A 22440-nucleotide genomic window follows, 5' to 3' on the forward strand; every position below is an offset into this window, starting at 1 on the left:
TAGCCAATATCTATATAGCTACTCGGGCACTGATTTACAAACTTGTATTCAGTGTGGTTCAATTTGATTCAAGATTTTCAAGTAGTTGTTGAATATTTGAAAAATTCACCCATAAGAGTGGTTTTGTGGTCCAGGGTCACATATTTCATGTATAAATATGACATGCTGCTGTAGCTACGTTAGCAGAATGAGATTTAACAGCTATCGCAGAGGATAGGTTTTTAGCAAATAAGGACTTTTATTTCCAGATTATCATATAATAATAACTTCTTTTCATGAGGTGTTCTTACACAATTCTAAGCTGTAACTTCCAAATACATTTACCACAGTGCATGATTTGTACTCTATTACATTTTGACATTTGCATCACATATAAAGTTCCACATGTATGGCTTTTCTCATGTAGTATTATCCCGTGGAGGGGGAAGGGGGGAGAGAGGGAAAGGGGTAAGGGGAGGGAGGGGGTGGAGAGAAACCTGAGGTTGAGTCCCTCCCCCACATTGGAAGGGGACACCCCAGTCCAGGTAGCAGGCAACATATCTTATTGTTATTAGTTAATGTCTACTCTGGACATTTAATTTCCAAGTAACTGCAATATGTACAATAACCAGTGTAACAAAACATTGCCAGATTCATATTCATCATATTCAAACTAACACAATTTTATCACCATTAACTTGACATTTCACTTTAAGATGTTTGAACACAGTTATGTGTCTGTAGTGTGTGAAATCAACCAGCCTATAATGGTATGAATCCCCACTCATTGTTTTATAATCCCAATAAATCATAAACAGTCTCTCCACAAGAGCAGTTCAAGATTTCTCACCACTATGACGTCATACTCGGGAAAGTCCCACCCATTTGTGACACTCTCTGCCCTATTAGCATATACACAGTGAAATGCAGCAGTCCGTCATTACTGTTTTCTTGCTGTAGGTAAAATGTCCACTTCAAAGAGCCATTAATAATGTTGCGTGTTGGGATGCACCAACGACCCTGAAAAGTCCAGAAGTTTGTGCTAACATTTTACACAGGACTGTCTCACAAAGAAAGGTTAGTCCAGTGCTGGAGACTCCAGAAACGTCCAGACTCCAGACAAAAGTAAGCATCATGCATCATATTTTGTTTTCCATAAGAGCTACTTGAAAGTGACATGACATTCAGCCAAGTATGGTGACCCATACTCAGAATTTGAGGTCTGCATTTAACCCATCCAAAGTGCACACACACAGCAGTGAAGACACACAAACTGTGAACACACACCCGGAGCAGTGGGCAGCCATTTATGCTGCAGCACCCGGGAAGCAGTTGGTGGTTCAATGCCTTGCTCAAGGGCACCTAAGTCGTAGTATTGTCAGCCCAAGATTTGAACCCACAACCCTAGGGTTAGGAGTCAATCTCTCTAACCACTAGGCCACAACTTCCCCACAAATTGCCCACGACTTCTTGGCTCTCTGTAAGGCTAATGTTGCTAAAGCTACCATTGTCTCTGCCTGTTTCCACTAATGCTGCCTTCATGTGCTACACGAATGAATGTAACTAGGAATGTAGTCGTTAAAATTGTATCAATGCATTCTATGGCACCTTTAATGGTGGGGGAACAATATGTAAATGAAAACAATTTCCACAATTCCTTTAAAGAATACAGGGACAGATGGCAAAATGTCAACTTCTAAAGCACTTAGCTGTAAAAGCTGAAAAGGAATTGCCATGTTAAAAATGTGAGACCTGAAAAAAGTGATTATTCAAGTGTAGAAACTTTCATCTGGCTTGGAGTAAAGACAATGTAAACCTCATCTGGGCGAACACTAGTCTACTTTGTGGCACATTCCATGGGGTACAAAATAAGGTCTGATGCTTTTTTTTTTTAAATAGTCAAAGAAAAGAGGTACTTAACCTTGATAAAATGTTGACTGTCTGTCTTAGAAGGTCAAACTATGAACACTTTATTTTGCATCTAATCTCTCAACCTAGAAATAAACTAGTACTGCAACAACGCATCGACGTCATCGATTACGTCGACTACAAAAATACGTCGATGGCGTGAAATGCGTCTATGCGTCACACTGTTTGTTTACATCTCGCGTAATGGCATACTGGGAATGGAGAAAGTTGCATTCTATCACAAAAACAGAGACCACTGTTATCAAAAGTATGGGAATACCTTAAACAGAGGACAAATAAAATGGCCCTTTGTTCCCTTTGCAAAACAGACATGGTGTACCACGGCAGCCCAACTGCGATGCGTGAGCACCTCAGAGGAAAACATCTTGGCGCTCTCCGGTGTCGGTTTAACTGGTTACCCTGTGATCTGGTGACCAACTGCCTGGTTCAGGTCTGATATTCTTGCGCTTGCGGCTCTCTGAAAAGTTGAGATGTTTTTAACTCGATGCGGTGCGGACACGCCTGGAAAAAACGAGCGAGTCGCACCGCGTGTGCGTTGCTTCCATTATGAGCGCGCTTATCGCGCGCCTACATTGGAAATAACGAACTTGAGCGCGCAGAAGACGTGATATGTGAACGGCCACTTAAAAGACAGCGTGCCGCGAGACAACAGTCACAAACCACCGAGCCACCCCGAATCAGCTCCAGAACTCTGGAAACCATGCGAAACCATAGCAGAACCAGTTTATGGTTTGTGATGCTAAAGAACATTTCATGACATCTCAGACTACTGTACATTTATGGCTACTGTGGTTTAATTATAAACGCTATCATAAACTCATATTTACCATAGTAAAATAATTTTCTTTGCCTCTTTATTATTTTATACTGTAAAAACTTCAACCACATTGGTTGAAATATTATATTAGAAGTTGTACTTATGTTTTTGTAAAGTTATCCAAAGGATTCATTAGCTAATTAAAAAAAGAACATTAGAATAATTATTTATTGTAATAAAAATAATCGTTAAATTAGTTGACAGAAAAAATAATCGTTAGTTGCAGCTCTAAAATAAACATTATATCAACCTTTAAATTAAAATCCAAAATATAGCAGGTGCACATATTTCGCCTAAATTAAGCTTCTACTAAGTAAAGGTTAGCTGGATTAGACACGGATGTTAATAATGAACTTAATTTCTCAATATCTAAAGAGACAACATTTGTTTGATCTTAAATAGTTTAGGCAAAAGGGATGTATTCTTAAATTTTATGGATTCTGTGACTACAATTTGTGGAAATTTACTTGTCTTCAGGTCATGTTGCAGAAAGAGGTGATCGCAATTTGTTAAAAACTGATAATCAAATTCAACATATGTAAAATAATTTTTTAATGATTTTAATTGTTGGATACAGGCTAGAAGGTCAATACCTTTAGGGTAGGACAGGCTTGGTTAATTTTCACAACGAAAGATGGAGTTTGTGCCTTAAATGCATTTCATAAATGTTGTAGGACATGAAGATGTAGTATCCTATTTGTTAGTGCTCACTGATATGCTTAAAACTAAGAGAACTTACATATTTTCTCCTTCTCACAGTCTCTGTGCTAACTTTGCACCCAGCTGCTCACATCTCATGAACATACATTCACACACACACGACCGTAAAACGTGCAGGCAGATATATTGCTTTTGACATATCTGTAGAATCACCAAACTAAAAGGACTGGCAACTTAACTTACCCAAACACAGATCAAAAATACAGTTTTGAAAACTGAGGTGGTGTCACCTTGCCATTTCAATATTAAGCTCCTCTACAGACCTGACCAGCTCTCCAACTGAACATTACGGACAATAACAGAACACTCACAACCGAAATGAAGAAAAGCAGCCGTGAAACTTCACATGCACAACTGGGAAACCAGCTGCCAGAATTATTATTCATGGCGCTACAAACTAAATACTAATAGTAAAAAAAAAACCTATCTGGGACCAAAATTGTGGAGGCATGGTACTTGAGTTCATCCTTTGCTTTGCTCATGTTTTTGTGACTGCTTCGCCACTATAATGTGCCTAAAGCCCCTGTCTATCAGCATATCAACCTCGCATAGCCATTTAAACAAGACACACTGATGATGGAGAATGACAGGTTATTAATTCCCTAGGCTAACAAACATTTAAAGTAGGGTTCCTCAAATCTGGTCCACAAGCCCCTGCAGAGTTTAGATCCAACCCAAATCAGAGACACCAGAGTAAGTTAATCAAGGTCTTGAGAGCTACTAGAAAATTACAGGTAGTTGAGATAGGTTTGATCAGATCTTTATTCCAACTCTGTAGGGCAGTGGTCCTTCAGGAACAGATGTGTGGAACCCTGATTTACAGCCTCTGGTTCAAGGTGAATCAGAGGTCCTGGGGGACCCACCTGGTGTCATGTAGCCCCGCGGAGAAGGGGAGATATGGGTCGGAGGAGGGGGCGGTGGAAAGTGCTTATGGTGGTGGTAGTCCTTCTCACTGCGAGAGCGGATGCGCTCCAAGGCCCGCTCCGACAGATCCGAGCTGGGCCAGGCCCGCCTGATGTTGGTGCTGCGGGTCTTCTTCATGCCGGCAGGTTACCCGTGGAGGGGGGGGTGGGGGGGTGGGAGAGGGAAAGGGGTAAGGGGGGGAGGGGGTGGGGAGAAACCTGAGGTTCAGTCCCTCCCCCACATTGGCAGGGGACACCCCAGTCCAGGTATCAGGCAAGAGTCATGGTAAGGGCGTTCTCGCACATGCACACGTGCGTACACATATACACACATACGCGCACGTACACACACGAACCGGGGGTGACACGTGGCGGTGCAGGCGAGTGTGCTCAGTGACAGGCAGGCTGGCTGGAGGTGGGCGTGGGAGCGCTGGGCTGGGCTGTCCTTTGAGGCATCACCCTTGGCTGGAACAAATCCCACGGACCCCCTGCCAAACATCCGTATTCATGTGCCACGAAGGGCACATTATGTCGCCAGACACTACAGGGATGAGAGAAGATGGAGATGGAGGTGTGGGAATGGGGTGAGAAGAACAAGGCAATTCCGGACAGTGCGTACCGACAAACACACATATGAGTTTAAGCAAGGTGCACTGCGATGAAAGGATGGAAAAGTGAAGGAAGAAAAAGGAGGGAGGGAGGGAGGAAGGATAGGGTATTGTAGCGGGAGGGAGGGAGGGAGAGAGAGAGGCCTGCCTGTCCAACAATAGCCCAATTCAGCACCGCGGCGGCAGCCCCTTGGACAAATCCGCTGAAAAACAAAAGGTCTGCCAGGGAAAGAGAAAACGCAAAGGGGGAGGGAGAAAAAGAAGAAAGGAGAGGACGGCCACTGAGGTGACCTCGAAGCTTTGGTGATCTCAATCCGCAGACAAGCCCGTGTCAGCCTCCCTCCTCTCCAGCTCCGCCACTAGCCTCCGTCGAAAACGACGCCTCGCACAAGGGGAGGGCAGAAAAACCGCGACAAGGGGGAAGGTGGAAAAATGGAAACTGCAGATGCGGAAGAAAGGTCCTCCTCTTTTGTTCCGTAATTCCACAGTGAAGGAGGACGGCGGCTGTGAGGCTACACGCTCATTCACGCGACTACATCTTGTCTCCGAGGCTCCCTCCTCTTTCAATGCTGATGCCGTCGCTGCTGCTGCTAACACTGCTGCTGCCAGCACCTTATGAAAGGGGTGTGTGTGTGTGTGTGTGTGTGTGTGAGTGAGGGGGGAGGCAGGAGAGCAGCAGAGCAAGCGATTGAGTGTGTGAGCGCGCAGCTGAGGATGTACGTGAGCGTGCGTGTTTTGGAGTGCGATTGAGAGCAGGTTAGCAAGGATGTAAAAAAAAAAAAAAGGTGGGGGAAAAGGAAATAATAGCAGGGTTCATAAAGGAAATCAAAGTATGAACTGAAAATACATGCAGACCATTGCAGGTTTTCTAAGAATAACGTAATAAAAAAATTATTTAAAAACAAGTGCGCATCTTCTCCACCTTCCTCATGACCTGCTTTAGTTCTACGCTAATTGTACAAGAGTATTTGTCCTATTCAACACTCATTTTATCTTTTAGCATTCATTAGCAAATTCAAAGCCAAAGCACAATATTACAAAAAAAGAAAGAAATTTGTATTTTTTTCAATTGTGACTGAATAAAGAAAAAAAACTATAAAATCTCATCCACTACTTTCATCAGCACACATTTTTATTTATTTAGAAATTAAAGGAATCATTTGCCCCAAAATTATAAACTACAATTATAACTATAAACAACTGCTTCTGGCCAATTTTCATAAGTGCATTCACTTGATGCAAATGAATGTTATGAAGTGTGCTTCCATATCACTTTTCAAGCAAGTTTCACAACATGCTTACATCAAACTTCACAAGGTCCTGACATGCACAGCAAGACACTTGGCTGGAAATGATATTATATATTTTAACAATTTTAAAATATTTTTCTTAGACGTACCTATCGTTTCACTTCAGAAGACATCGATTCATCTGGGGTTGTATGGATAGTCCTGTTAGTTTTGTGATTTTTAAAGCTTTAGCTTTGAGGGACTCATCTACTTTATATGGACATACAGAGATGGATTATTTCTCTAAAAATCTCCATTTGATTTCCACAGAAGAACAAAAATCATTTACAGCTGTGAATGCATGAGGGTGAGCAAATGATGAGAGACTATTTCCATTGTTAGGATAAGTATCCCTTAAAATACAGAACAGCTGAAAAAGAGTTGAATGACTAAAAAAGCATTGCTCAACATATTACGTGAATTATGACACACTCATATGCATTGTTCTTAATATAATAATCTTGAACTCATGATGATTCTAGTCAGATCAGTAGTCTTATAAAATAAAAGTAACACTTTATTTTTAGTGTCCTTGTTACGTTACATATACTTACTATAGTAAATGATACAGTAAATACAAGAATAAACTGTAAAATATGCATAATTGGGAGGATCTACCCCTAAACCAAACCCTATAGCAAGTACATTTTGTAAATTACTAATATTGCATAATAATAAATAACTATTGCACCTTAAAATAAATTGAAACTAAAATAATTTTACATGTACTGGATCGTCTCATGGTGGGTGACATACTAAGATCACATGACCAGAATACTACTCTATTTCAGTAACCCCTATTATTAGTCACTTTCACTCACTAAATAAGTTAATAATAGCTGAGTGTGATAGTTCATTATTCCACTGGCATAACCATAAACAGGACAGTTATGTAGTTTCTTGTCAAAAGAGTCAATATCCAAAATTTGGAATAAGATCCCAATAATAATCTGAAAAAAGAGGCCTTATGATGGCAGCAGGGGACCATGAATGCGAGATGTAGTTTTTTTGTTGCTGATTTAAACCATATCAAGGAGGAGGAGGTTAGAGGCCAACTAGGCATGACAAAACACCAGTATCTTCCTTTCAAGTTGCTCCCTCTACAATTAAAGTGAGAGTGAATGTGACCACAGAACAAACTCCCTGCAAGAAGGCGTTACAGAGGCTAAAGGCTAACAACAAGCAAGAGGAGGTGTGACACAACATGCTGTGAACATGACCTCTGTGAATCAGCTTTAAAAGTTGGCGAAACTCACTTTCCAGTAGAACGAAAAAATTTAGTAGAAAAGTAGAAAGTAAACTCTTGTACCTTTATACCTATCGTATCCAAATGTAAATGTCAACACATATGTGGTTTGTTGTAGTAATGTAAATTCTAAAAACCCACAATAAACTCATAGCTAACATTGAATAAATGGAGAAGGTCTGCAAAAGCCACAGACCCTATATGCAATATTTCACAATAAAATCCATGAATCTCATACAATGAAGTATTTAATTTTGTTTTTTCTGAACGTGTGCATATATTAACTGCCACGAACACATTTGAACAGTATACAGAAACACATATTTAAGTATGGATAATGGCTAACGTCTCTAATGACAGATGATCAGTTTTAATCCTAACATACCCTCTAGTGGTATAACAGTGCTACTATGAGTCTCAGTTACAAAACATGCAACAAGTCACAACAAGAAAATTGATTAACTTCAAATGTACAAACACATGACAAGTATTACTAGTCAGACTGGTTATGTGTTTTGTTTACCTACACTATCGTTCAAATGTCTGGGGTCAGTACCTTTTTGAAAGATGTCTCTAATGCTGACCTTTGCTGCATTTGTTTTATTACAGTTTTCAATTTTTAAAATGTAATTTATTCATGACTGCCATTACTCCAGGCCTGTGTCTGATGCTTCAGAAATCAATCTAATGCTGATTTCATAAGAAACTTTTCTTATTATTATCTATGCTAAAACCGTTAATGCTGCTTAATATTCTTGTGCAAACTGTTTTTAAAAAAACTGGATTATCTGATGGAAGTTCAAAAGAAGAGCATTTATTTGACACGTATCTTACTAACCCCAAAGTTTTGAATGCTTATGTATATTCTTGAATAATCATATAACCATCCATGATCAGTTCCATTATACATTATTACACCTTTCACATTTTCAGTACTGTCTTATTACAGCCATGACCCTACATAATTTTTTTTTTTAAAGTGCCCCTATTTTGCCTTTTCAAATAACACCTTTCATGCAGTGTGTCATGTAGCTGTATGTGAACACAAACTATTTGCATTCTGCAAAGTTGTGAAGCCGACAAATAAAGTTACTGTCTATCAAAAAATCAAAAATAAATAAATAAACGAGTTGGCTCGCAATTGCTTAAAAGAGTTGTCATGAATTAAAATCTTATTCTGTTATGGCTCCACGTCACGAGGTAACACATACAGTATGCCTAATGTCTGCCCATGTTCTGAGTCGCCCACTTGCCCACCCACAAACAGTAAAATTTCCATGTGGTTAACATCATGTCGAGAAGACGCTGTATCCTACGCTGTGAGAGTAAATTTGTTTTATCACATCTTATAATTACCACAAACCTGTTAACACTTGACACTCACCGCTGAGAAACGTCCTGCTCCAGTCCTGCTTGTGAACCAGTCTGTTGTCGATCAGCCAGTTCAACCTATTCATCTTCAGACTCTGGCTCGAATTGGTAAGGTGCAATCGACACCATGTTTTCTATGTATTAACAAGTGCCCAGGGCTGTCATTCCTTCATGGCAATGGGTGTTTCGTTCCCGACATGAGCTGTACGCTTAAGACCAACCTAAGGCCAATCTCTCTATGGCTCTGGACCAATCACAAAGCACTGCGCCATCTGACCAATCACAAGCAGTGAGGACTCACCGAAAGGAGGGGTTTAGAGAGACCGATTCTGAAAAGTCATTTAAGAATCATTTAGCAATGAGGTAAAATTAAATCTATTTTTGAGAAAACTAACATGTTTTTTTACCTTGCATGAATGTAAATATGTTTTATGAGAATCATAAAATAATATTAGTAGCTTTAAAAATGGCATAATAAGGGCACTTTAAATATTTAGTATTAGTGTGCTTTGGGCGATGCAATGTAACTAAACCTCTATGTCAACAAAACCGTAAAAATGCACAAAATACTCCACAAGTGCATCAGAAACTGTGAGAGTGAAGTTAGTCACAGTGGCCAGCAGGTTCAGCTCAAGCACATTAAGGAGAGAGGCCTGGTGCTATAACCTTTTCTTCTCACTGTCCTATTGCTGTCCGCCGGCCCATCAGCTGAAACCACTAACTATTCTGCTTGGCTGTGGATTGGAGGATTGGAGATTGGATTAGAGAGAGAGGATGAAGAAAAAAAAAAGAGTGAAGTTAGAGGGGGAAAGGCGAAGCTGCTCTGGTCCATTCATACTAAAAGGAAGAGGGGAATAAAACACCAGCCATCTTATTTCTGAGCTGCAACAGCAGCCGTTACCATGGCGACGGTGCTTGATGAGCTCATAGGCTCTGCAGTAGGACATCTCTAAAAGGTGAATAGTGGAGATGCCACTGAAAAATCTGGAGAGGGATCAAGGAGGCTTATTCTGCTTTTTAGGAAAAACAATAATACAATTTTTATTATTATTATTGGTGTTAATATTACCCAAGATATTTACTTTTATGCATCTATCTATCTATGAATTAATGAATTAATAAATGAGGCATTTATATAGTGCTTTGTGTATTTCTGTACACCCAAAGCGCTTTACAATCACATGAGGGGGTCTCTCCTTAAACACCACCAGTGTGCAGCATCCACCTGGATGATGCGCCGGCACCTGTGTGCTCACCACACACCACATACAGGTGGAGAGGAGTGAGAGATAAAGCCAATTTAGTGGATGGGTATTATTAGGAGGCCTTGATTCACATGGGCCAGTGGAGGGAATTTGGCCAGGACACCCCACCTATTTACAAGAAGTGCCACTGGATTTTTAGTGACCACTAAAACTCTACACACACACACAAACACACACACTAACACATGCACACACATATAATAAACATACACAAATACATAAATGAGGAGGGAGGCTTTATGCTAACATCTTTTCATTTGATTCTGACTTGATGTATGCAAAACAATTAAAGTAATAGTAATAATCAAAATTGTACTTTTATTTTTATAAATTCTGTTTAAAACTCGGTTTAATATGTACTGACATATTTATATTGTCACTCACAAGACAAAACTTCTTGATTTACATTAAAACCCTACCAGAAGGATGGATGCAGATTTAAATTATACTCCATGCCTCTAGATGGCAGCGGTGCATCAGATTTTCTTTGAAAAGTTGTGCTTTATTGTTCTTGGTTAATAAATTAAGCCTCATATGAACAACAGAGTTACAGACCACATAAATTGATATAGACAACTTAACGTTAAATTTTGGAACTCAATTACTACAATCCAAAATAAAATGGATCTATAAAGTACCAGAAAACAATTATTTGGCTTGTATCAATAGCAGAACCCTTTTAAGTGTTAAGCAGAAACCTAGTTATTTAATGATTTGAAAGTGCTATATACCTTAATGGTGTTATAAATGTCCTTTTTAATAATAGTTTATTTTCATTAATATTAAAATTATTCAAAACATTTTGATATATTATTTATTAAAGGGGGGGTGAAATGCTATTTCATGCATACTGAGTTTTTTACACTGTTAAAGAGTTGGATTCCCATGCTAAACATGGACAAAGTTTCAAAAATTAAGTTGTACGTTTGAAGGAGTATTTCTGTTCCAAAAATACTCCTTCCGGTTTGTCACAAGTTTCAGAAAGTTTTTTCGAGTATGGCTCTGTGTGACGTTAGATGGAGCAGAATTTCCTTATATGGGTCCTAAGGCACTTCTGCCGGAAGCGAGGCTGAGCAGCACAGACATTTCACTGATCAGAGCGATTCACTGATCAGAGCGAGAGCGTCGCGAAAATTCACAAAAGGAGTGTGTTTTTGGTTGCCAGTGCAAGACAACCCTGCACAGATTACCAAAAAAAAACAGCATTAAGGGACCAGTGGATGGAGTTTATTTTTACAGAGCATCAACGGAGTTGTGCAAGTGTTTTTGTTTGTTCCCTGCATTTCGAAGATGCTTGTTCACAAGGCCCAGTTTGACGACGGATTTGCGTATCGTTTATTTCTTAAGGATGATGCAATCCCAAGGAAAAAGGGTCACGATCGTGTGTTGGAACCGCAGGCGGTGAGTAAAACTGCTTCAAATATCTCTGCCTCCTTGTTAGTGCGTCCACCTCCCATGCCAGAGACTCGGGTTCGAGCCCTGCTCGGAGCGAGTCGCTGCTGCTGCTGCTTTCATTCAGTTTCAGCCTCTGGATCTGATTCTGGATCATAAATAAACGGCTGAATCTGACTGTAAGCCATGGTTTGTTTTGGATGATGGGTTTTCCCTCACGGTAATGTCAAAAAAAAATCGGTACAGACTATCTTTCTCTTATGAATATAATAAAACTAAAGACTTTTTGGATTTATGAAGGATGCAGTACTACTCTATATGTACTCAAGATTAACAGGATATTCAGTGAAAACGAGCATTTCACCCCCCCCCTTTAATATTGTTTTGTATCCCTCTATCCGCTTGGTCTTAAGATCTTGTAGCCTCCATGTCTGTTGCAAAACTGAAAATAAGTGAAAGAAACCCATTTTACCCTCACGAGGGTTTGGGAAATGGTTTCAGCGAATGATGTAGGACGTAAGTGTAGTCATCCTATCATCCTCCGGATGCCAATTTCTTGTGTACGCAAGGACAACAGTTAGCGGAAGCTAGAGATTATGGTTTATAACGTTTTAAATATGGATTTTTTTTCTTACACAAACACAGCGATTCAATTTAGAAAGCTTTTATTAACCCCTGGAGAAATGTAGAGTACTTTTTATGATGGATGCACTTTAACAGACTTCAATAGGATAATATAACTCTGATTGTATCTGTCTGAAAGACTTAATTCATATACATCTAGGATGGCTTGAGGGTGAGTAAATGATGTTCATTTTTGGGTGAACTATCTCTTTAAGTAGTAAAGAGGTTTTTTTTTTTCATGTGTAATAAAATATTATGCCAAACTACTTATTCTTTAAATGAGGCTTTTATCTTCATTATGATTTCAGGACAGAATCTAAGAAAAAATACAAAAGTAGGCCTATAAAAACACTAGTTATATATAGTTATAATGTGTTAGCTGGAACTTTAAAGAATGACTATTTACATTTCCATACGGACAGAGCAAACAACTGAATGCAGAAACCTCTCAGCGTTCTCAGAGTCTCTTCCGAGTCTACATACACAGAAGACCGATAAGACACAACTCAGCAAGATGGCACAAGAATGAAGCAGAAGAGAGAGAAGGTGAAGTGTAGGTTAGGCTCCAGGCTAAAGGGGAGCACTGCTCCACAACAGATCTCCTTACAGGCCAAAGATCAAAGCCACAGCTGGGCTTTAACTGGAAAATTAATCAAAAATATATTTGCCCAAAGAGGAAGCTCAGATATGGACTGGCGGGCTAAAATGCATAAAGTTAATGAGTGAAAACTTCAAATATTAAAACTTAATACCATTTGATTCATTTAGGACCACACACATTTCTCTGCATAAATTCATGTTGTCAACATCAAATTGTCAATTCAACAGTTGGATGAAAGTCTTTTTTTCCCCACTAATGAAATTTATAGTGTGGTCTGTATAACTTGAATTAAATACAAGTATATAAATATGAATATGATATTGTCAAATTGTAAGTCAACCACAGAAAAAGCTCTTAACATTATTTGAGATTTAAGCCCAAACAGTAAAGCCCAAGCAGGAGTGATAGATTTACAATGGAGTGTTGAAAGTGGACCTGCACAGGCGTCAGCGTCCCAAACACCACATCAGCCAAATATGCAGTAAGACACCACAGAGAGAGCACAAGTAAATATGACTTACTGCTGACCTCTCTCACACAGACATGATTTACTCTCTGCCGATGATCAGGTGTTATCATCAACACACCTGGTGACACATCTAACAAACCTTAACCCCTCAAGCGAACTGGGGAACAAGGAGCAAGTGCAGGCACACAGAAGGTCAAAAGGACATTAGTAAATAGTAACAGATACTTTTTAAATAATTACAGACATAGTTAAAAAAAAAAAAAAAAACTTCAGCTGCTCTTTTGAATGCTGAGATGCTCCTGGAGAATGTGCAGAGCAGTAGGTGCTACATACAGTCAGGAACATTTAACTATTATATCTTATTGTTAGTTTGTCTGGTGTCTATTACTTTGTAAAAAGCAATGACCTGCCATTATTACCCTAAAGAGCTGATTTGACCAATGAAATTTCGTTTTGCTGGCACAAATTAATGTGTTCAACAATACAAAATAATTCCAAGTACATTCAAGTAATATAATACCTTCAAAAATAATATTTTGACTTGAATAAAACCAATTAATTATCTTTGTTAATAGGCAACACTTTACAGCTAAATACACCTAATTGTTTGTATAGGCGGTTGCTGAAACTTACAATATGGGTGCACTGACAGGATCTAAAATGTAAGCAGTAACATGTAAAATATTTATGATTCCTTTATATCATAAATATATTTTTATACTTGCATAGATATATTTGAGATCCCTAAGCCCTATCCACAAACTTAAATGTAACCAATACAATAACAATATTTTTAGTTACAATAGACAACTATATAGAAATTTTTCACAAATCCACCTCCTATCTCTAAACCTAAATCTCTAAATCTGACCATTTTTAAAGAATACATACAGTATAAAAAAAAGGTATCATGCAGGTAAGTGTATTCACAATAATTTATTTTAAATTCCATTCAAAGTACTCTCTGCTATTATACAACAGTTTTGTGTGAGATACGGAGTTAAATTTGTTAAAGTTGTTCATTGCTAAAAATCTTATCCTAACCCACTCCGTGAGAGCATGCATATCTTTTTCAAATGCATACTTGTATGTGTTTTTCTATGCATCAATCAAATACATGAGATCACATTGACCTGTATTAGCTCATTGTGTTTTTGGTTTCAGAACAAGCCGTTATTGCAACCTAGCTTTAGAGTTCTCAAATATTACAGTATATTGTTGTTGTACAAGTTCTTCTTCAAACAATCAAGTAAGGAAAAGTTGATTTCTTATGATAATGTGAAACATAAAGCATAAATCCGTAAAAACATGAAACTTGTGGTCCAACTGTCAAACACCTTTTGTCTGAAAAGTTGGCTATGACTGAGCCAGTCTGTCCACACTTGCTGATTTGCTGATCCATTGCCTATTTCCCTTCATTCTCTTCTGCACTCCTCCCTTTCCTTCTATTGAAGACAAGGCTTCTAGCGCTTGCCACATAGTCCCCTCTCCTGTCCCCCAGCCTTCCTTCCCATCATGCGTCAAAGCAGACCTGCCACCACAGTCCATGTGTACACACAACGTCTCGGGACACTGTACTATCACGGTCCTTGTACATTTCCTCCCTGTGACAAGCTGATCTATGGACAGCCATCCACATTCCATTAACAGAGTCCTGGCAGATGCTGAACATAGAACATAAACGTTTAAAGAGGTATTCTCACTTTTCCGCAAAATGATTGCTATTCTGCAGACGCCTTGAGGATCTCCTCAAGAGTGTGGTTACTATAATGCTCTAAGTTTCTCTGTGTGTGTGCGTGTGTGTGTAATCTAAAACTTCATGGTTTCTGGGCGACCTCCAAGTAATACAAAGACATGAGAGGTAGCCATCCCAATCTACCCAGAGTATAAATCTTAATCCCAATTCATCCTGACATCCAGAAGAAAAGATGGGGCTTTGTGTTACACATCTTGAAATTCTATTAATTTAGAAGAAGAAATTGCAGGTTATGTCTTTCACACTTTGAAGAAACTGTTCACATTTCGTTTATGTTGGAAATTTTTCAATTTCGAAATTCTCCAAGTTAGAATACTTTTGTTTGCTATATGTATTTTTGCAAGACAAAGAAAGAGCAGTATTATCATATAGCAGCTACTCTCATGAACATTTCCTAAACTATAGTATATTTTATACCTTACTTTTATGCATTATTTTGACTGCATAAAATAAATCTAAATATGTTTCAACTTTGAGTATAAAAACACCAGGCTGTTGACTTCAAAAGCTTTGATACAAGCTTGAGTCAAACTCCATGTCTGCAATTAAGTTTTACCAGACAGACTTCAAAGATTTAAGAAAAGGTTCCTCACTTAAGGCGAGTTAATGTCACCCTTAGCAGATAAATCACTGAGCACAAACAAGCTTCCCTCTACTCACACAAACAGGTATGAACTCTGCTTGACACTACTTGTTTGTCATGCTTATGATAATCACACACCTGAGGGGCCTGTGATATGTCAAGACATATTTAGCACTAAATGGAAACTTTTTTAACTGTCTAGATGGCAGGGGTGATGTCTGGGTTATGCATCTAAAAAAACACATTCTAAACTTTGAGTCTTTGGTTTTGTTTTTCCTTTTTTACTGCATAGGAGGAAGAAAGAAAAAAGCTCAAGGAATAGAACATCTATGACCCTGCCAACAATTGGTTTCCTGAGATAAGTTATAAAGGGGTTGTACAAAGGGGACACTTTTATTTAACGCTGCTGTGTACAAAAAAAACAAAAACACTTAATGTTCCAGAAGCATAATTGAACAAAGACAAACAGATTCTAAAATCGCAATTTAATCTTGCATTCTAATTTATGTAACATATAATATAGGTACATAAATGTTTAAGTGACATGATACACAAGAGTGATCATACATCCTCTTTTTCCTGGATTCGCCTTGGTCTGGTCAATTTTTTCTTGCTGAAAGTCATAGCATGCAGGCATTACACAATCGACTTACTTTGTCAAAACAGTCAAAACAAGGAAAATACACATGTGTGAAGACTATATAGAGCACGTCAACGGAAAACCAAAATGTTGAAATCCTAGCCAGGACATGCCCAAGAAAAAGATGACATATGGCAATCCAACACAAGCAAGATGCTTTGTTTAGGTTCTATAATGATTAAATGACCTTTTCAAATATTATTACAAAAAAGTTTTTGACATGCTGAGGAAAACATGAAAAAAAATCACTTTTAAGTCACTATGTTAAATGGTTAAGGCCTGTCTATTGGCTGTCTTTGGTTGTCCATCATGGATATCAATATAAGGGATGATGAGCAAAAACAATCCTTTCAAATGACAAATAACATGAAATTCTATTATATATTTTTATATATATATTTATATATGAGCTGATGCTAAAGAAGTTAGTGATGTACTGTATCAGTCGTTTAATTTGTATGTATGTTGATAAAAAAAAAAAAACTAAAAGAGCTTTGTCCAATCATGAAATTAATAGGTACTGTAGACAACGAACTGACAAATAACCAGAAACCGAATGTTTCTTTTAAACTAATACATCATTCCAAATCACTGCAAACATTCAAAATGAAGAATCAATCATTTTATGAGTTGGAATGTAGATCATCCCGTTTAAGGCAAAAAGCCTAAAATCAAACCTGCAAATACTACACGTATCACCACAATCCAGAACAAATCATTCAGTACCAGGTAGTGGAATGAGAAGAATTTGCCTTAGAGCTGATGTGCAGTAATATGTACAGGTTTGTTTTATGTTTGCATTATGTGTGACTGGAGGCCCATTTCTTCAGTCTCTCCCTTGAAAATATCCTTTGTTTACACAGCCTTGAACACGTACAAAGAGCCAAAACAACCACGGGTGGAATATAAGACCAGAATATGAAAGGAAAACATTTTATTTACAGATTCTTGTTATTTAATTATAATTAGACATTTTTTATATGTTGCTAAAGGTTATTATATTTTAAAGATTGTTATAAAATAAATTACAATTTAGTAAATCAATGTTTTCGGACTGTTAAGAATAGGAAATTTCCACAGAGATAAAGCATATCTTTGTGCACTTAATTTTTTTATAATGTATATTCCAGTGGAATGATTTAACTTTGAACATGTATAATCAAGGTTTATGGGAGTGTTGGAGCTAAAAATGGGAGAACCAGTCAGAATGGATGGTTTGAAAGTAATATCAACAGTAGCCTGTTTTACAACAAAGTAAATCCTCATAAAATGTGTTTCTGTATGATACTGGGAAGGCATTTGATTTAAATGATAGTTCACCCAAAAATGAAATTTGTTTATCTGATGTTTATCTGCTTACCCATAGGGCATCCAAGATGTAGGTGACTTTGTTTCTTCGGTAGAACACAAACTAAGATGTTTAACTCAAAACATTGCAGTCTATCAGTCTTATAATGAAAGTGGATGGGTATCAATGGTAGCTTTAAGAGTCAAAAAAACATACACAAACAAAACCAAATTGAACCCTGCGGCTAGTGATGATACATTGATGTGTAAAGACACAAAATGATCAATCTGTGAACTGAACTGTATTTATATAGATTTTTACCTCTGATTTTCACTGTAATGTCTAAACTGTCCTGAGTGTGTTCGCGTCTTCTTCAGCCTGCGCTAGTAATGTTACGTTCGTGAATGACTCGTTCTTATTGAACAAATCTTTTAGGTGAACAAATCGTTCTAGTTCACGTAATCCATTGACTCATTTCTTGTTCACTGAAATTCCTCCCTCCACAGCAGGGCGGCGCTATTAGCAGCGCATGCGTAGATCAGTGAACCAGATAGCTAACTAAATCTGTTAATGACTAATGACTTAATCTTGAGCCAATAGCCTTCGACTATGAGATGTGATTTGTTGAATGTAGTGAATGAATACGCCCCTCACTGAACGAGTTTCATTAGAGTCTGAACGAGATCAAAAGATCTTCCCGTTCGTGAACGAAATGACAAAATTGTACCCTACATGTTGTTCGTGAATGAAATTAATTAAATGAATGGAGTGGTACATATCTCCTTTGTGAACTAAATGAATAAGAGTGTACCGGTTCAGTCGGCCATTTAGCATGTCGATCTCGATCAACAATCAGCAGAAAGCAGATGCAAAGCGCAGTTACTGTGCACATCCGCTTTTTTTATTCATATTGAGCATACGGAACATAACTCCACATTTAAAAAACCTTGTGCTTTATTCATGTGAACAACTTATTTATAATTTATTTCTTTAATAAGTAGATTATTCACACATTTCATTAAAGCTAAATAGTTTTTTTGCCACAAGTAAATACCTTTGTTGACTTAACACTTTTTTGCCACCTGCTGAGTATTTATGTAATATGATGAAATGGTCACTGAATGAATCAGTGAACGAATCTGAACGAATAATTTTGTTGAACGAACTGAAAGTGGACGAATCTCTTGAAAGAATAAAAATTTCCACCACTAGCCTGCTCGTGGGGCCTCTTCTTCTTCTTGCTTTATGGCAGATCACAGACTTATAAGAGCATTACAGCCACCTATCTGTCAAAAGGACCATTGACACTCCTAATTGAGATTGTAGATAGAGTGCAAATAGCCCATTTGACAGATAGATGGTGGTAATGCACTTATAAGTCTGCGATCCCCCATAAAGCAAGAAGAAGATGATGTAAGGGTTTACTGCACATGTGCAGATCAATATTGCGTCTTTTTTCTCATGCTAAACAACAATATTTAATGTATCTGCATTAACGTAAGAGCAGGTTTAGGCTTTTAATATGTAGAAGAAAAAAAAAGATTATTGGTTTCCTGTAGCTGTATACTTCCTAGCTTCAACCACAAATATAACACATAATTACTGTATTTGCATTACTGTAAGGGTAGGTTTAGGCTTGTGGTAGGTGTAGATTTTAATAAACCATCATTTTACAGGTTGCATTTTTCGTTGTCGAATTGTACTACCCACTGTTTTAATGGAAAATCTGACAGGGTAGCACAAATCGACAGAACATCGGCTATTGAGAACACGCTCAGGACAGTTAGGACATTAATTTGGTTTTGTTTGTGTATGTTTTTTTTTTTTTTCTGACTCTCAAAGTGGTGATTCCCATCCACTTCCATTATCTTACTGAAAGACTGCAACGTTTTGAGTAAAAAAAAATCTCAGTTTGTGTTCTACTGAAGAAACAAAGTCACCTACATCTTGGATGCACTGTGGGTAAGCAGATAAACATAACATTTTCATTTTTGGGTGAACTATCCTTTTAATGTATCTTTGGCCCTTGACCTTATATTTAAAAGCAATAAGGACTTTGTGGAGCCTATGGCTTTAAAATAAATCTGCAAATTTCTGTTGCCACATACATTTGTCCAAAGTTGTCAGATTTAAAAAGGGATTGTCCCGTGACTCTAAAACCATGAAACAAAAAACCAAACCATAAAAACGTTGAACCGTGCCACCCCTAAATATAGGCCTATAAGATATGCCTTGTTAAATATTTATTTGTAAATAATATGTACATTTATTTATTTATTTTTACACTACCCGAAACACTTTTTTTACAGTAAAATCATTTTCTCACATGGCAAGGTAACTTAACCCATTTTTAATTCTACATTTTTGCATTCTTCTTAAAACATCTGCCTTGTAGATTCAAACAGATAAACTGGACCACATAAGAACCTCACACTGAATTTTCTGCATCTTCAATATGGAGAAGATTTTCACATTTCTTTCAAACCTCTGCACCCACTGGCACTAACGTTCTCCCACATTATTCCTCGAAAAACTACTTGGCTGCTTCCTTCCCCATTGCTGTCCATCAAGGGTCCCTGTGTACCATTTGGTCAGGCTTACCTATGCACTTGATCTCGAAGCCCCGCGGTGGTTTGAGGGCTCTCCGTGTCCATCCTTCCCTCAGGACCTCCAGATGATCCTCCTTGCCTTGAATGAGCAGAACATGTTCATCTATCCAGCCCAAGAAGAAGGTCTCCGATATGGCGTCCGTGACTTTCTTATTCCAGAAGTGCTGCATGTTCTCCGCTTTGAAGTCGGCGAATATCTCATAGCCGGTGTGATGGTGCTGAAGCTTCTCCGTGACCGTGGCCGCCTCCTCCACGCTGACCCGCGACAGCACTATGGCCAGGGAATGGGGCGCTATCTGAAGGAACTTCTCCATTCTCGGCGCGTTTCACGCACAGGCCACGGCGTGGATTGCGAGCCTGTCCGATGCTTCGCGGCACTCACACGGTGTTTTATTGCGCACCTTATTGAATTTCCAAAACGAACACATTGCACCGTATTTCAGTTTATGTCCAGGAGCCGAGGCGCTGCGCGTGACGGTGGAGGGTCCACCAGCATGACACGCGAGAGAGACACCAATGTCATTTATTTATCAAACAAATAGCTCTTAAAACGTCGCGTTCTGTACGGTGCGCCCATAGCCCGATGCCAGCGGTCCGGTGGGCAATATTAACCAGGCACTGCACTGATGGGCAAAGAAGCTGAGCTGAGCTGAATGATCAATGGGTCTGTCCGTATTAATAGATCTCAGCCTGCCTCTTTCCACACCTTTCCCGCGACATTCTGCGCATACGGCCGAGAGCAAGCGAGACCGATTCCTCCACCATCGAGGCCTCTTGAACGGTGGATTGATCGATCACTGCATTCATTGGTGATGTTTGCTGGCCATAAAGCCCAGGAGATGACTTCATCCCTTCTTATTTATGTCTTCATTAGTGCACTCCGTGGTTGCCTCCCAGTCGGTCTTGTACGTTACGGGGTGTTCATACAGACCGTACACTTTCTGATGTCACACCGTTGACTCGTTTCGGAGGCGTCGGGGTCTTATCCCTGACGCCTTGCGCCCGCTGTCCGGTGCTGCGGATTAGATTGGACGTGTCGACAGAGAGCGCGCGGATCACCAGATGTTTTCCTGACTCCACCTACAGGCGGCCTTCAAAACATCGCGAGTATAGTGCACGAGCCTCGCAACAGGTGAACACGGGGAAAGCAGAGCGAGAGCTGGCACTCGCAGATTAGTGCAATGCATTTTAACACTTTTTACGAAAGGAAATGATAGGGTGGACTTAAAAGAGGAGATAAAAGTTCAGGCTATGTCTGTGTCCTATGTTTTACTTTATGTAACCGGCTCATTCATTGTATCCGGTGCATTTAGTTCTTGATGCAAAATGTCAAAATGTTGCATTTCAACCGAGTAAAATTATATTAGGCTGATTAAAAAGGGAAAATACGATTTTTATTTTACTACACACAATGCTTTGGGTCCAAAACAAAGGCCTACTTATTATATCTGTATTCATCTTGATTTATTTAGCTTATATTTAGTTATTAATCAGTAGTTTAATAAAATCATGGTTAATTGTCAATCCTTCAAGAAAATCATTCATGTAGGCCCACAGCATTCATTTCCTGAGCAGTAAGTTTAAGTTGAGCTTTATTATATATAGTAAACAAAGAAATGTACAGCGAAATTATAAGAAATGGACACTTGTTTAATGAAATATATACTTATTTTTCAAAAGGTTATCAGAAATATGTATAAAATAAAATCCAGAAGTAATTCATGGATTTCTTAAGCTTTATGTATTTTTCCACAACAGTATACTGTAGATATTTTGTTAGTTAGTCAGTGTTTATATGAAATGTATAGGTAAGGCCATTAATTTTGACATGGACTTTTTTTTATGATGTTTCATTTTTGTTTTTCAAAGGTTTTAAAGCTCAAAAGGCACTGAATAGAATCTCCTCAGCCACAACTATGGTAGTAGGATATTAAATTTATTAAAAGAAATAAAGAATTCTTAGCCAACATTATTTAATTTTAGTTGAAATAGATAATTAAATTAAAAGCTTAAAAAAATTGTGGAAGTTGTGTATTTCTTCTAAATCATCAGTTCCTTTTTTTTCTTTCTTTTTTTGAGGTAGGCAGTGTGAGATTGTGGATTGTTAAGAATTTGGCCTTGTTTGCATTTGTGTGAGGTTCATTTCTCTAAGGCCTTGATCAAATAACTTCTATACAGATAAGGGCACGCAAGCTTTGGTGTCAGCTTTCGGTTCCCAAGTTCCCAGAGTGTTTCCTCTTGTTTAGTGATCTGAGTATGACTAGAAAGAACAAGACTGAACCTTTTCAAATCCTGACCCAGGGTTGCAATTGTTTGGATAAAAAGGTATTTCTTCACACGCTGCTTCAAACC

The 22440-nt window shown here is 38.4% G+C and overlaps 1 protein-coding gene across 2 annotated transcripts in view; it reads right to left on the reverse strand.

Moving 5' to 3' along the window:
- Positions 1 to 21245, reverse strand: part of LOC128016697 (storkhead-box protein 2) — a 46433-nt gene extending 25188 nt beyond the window's left edge. Inside the window, exon 1 of one of the 2 annotated variants that reach the window (XM_052601388.1) lies at positions 20081 to 21245. In XM_052601388.1, the coding sequence (XP_052457348.1) occupies positions 20081 to 20402 (322 nt within the window). In that variant the 5' untranslated portion in view covers positions 20403 to 21245. Of the gene's footprint in view, positions 1 to 4308; positions 4490 to 20080 lie in introns of those variants that run through there. The other variant, XM_052601396.1, reaches the window with a different exon arrangement.
- Between the last annotated feature and the right edge of the window lie 1195 nt (positions 21246 to 22440).

This window comes from Carassius gibelio, chromosome A1 (genome assembly GCF_023724105.1).
Source record: "Carassius gibelio isolate Cgi1373 ecotype wild population from Czech Republic chromosome A1, carGib1.2-hapl.c, whole genome shotgun sequence".
NCBI lineage: Eukaryota > Metazoa > Chordata > Actinopteri > Cypriniformes > Cyprinidae > Carassius > Carassius gibelio.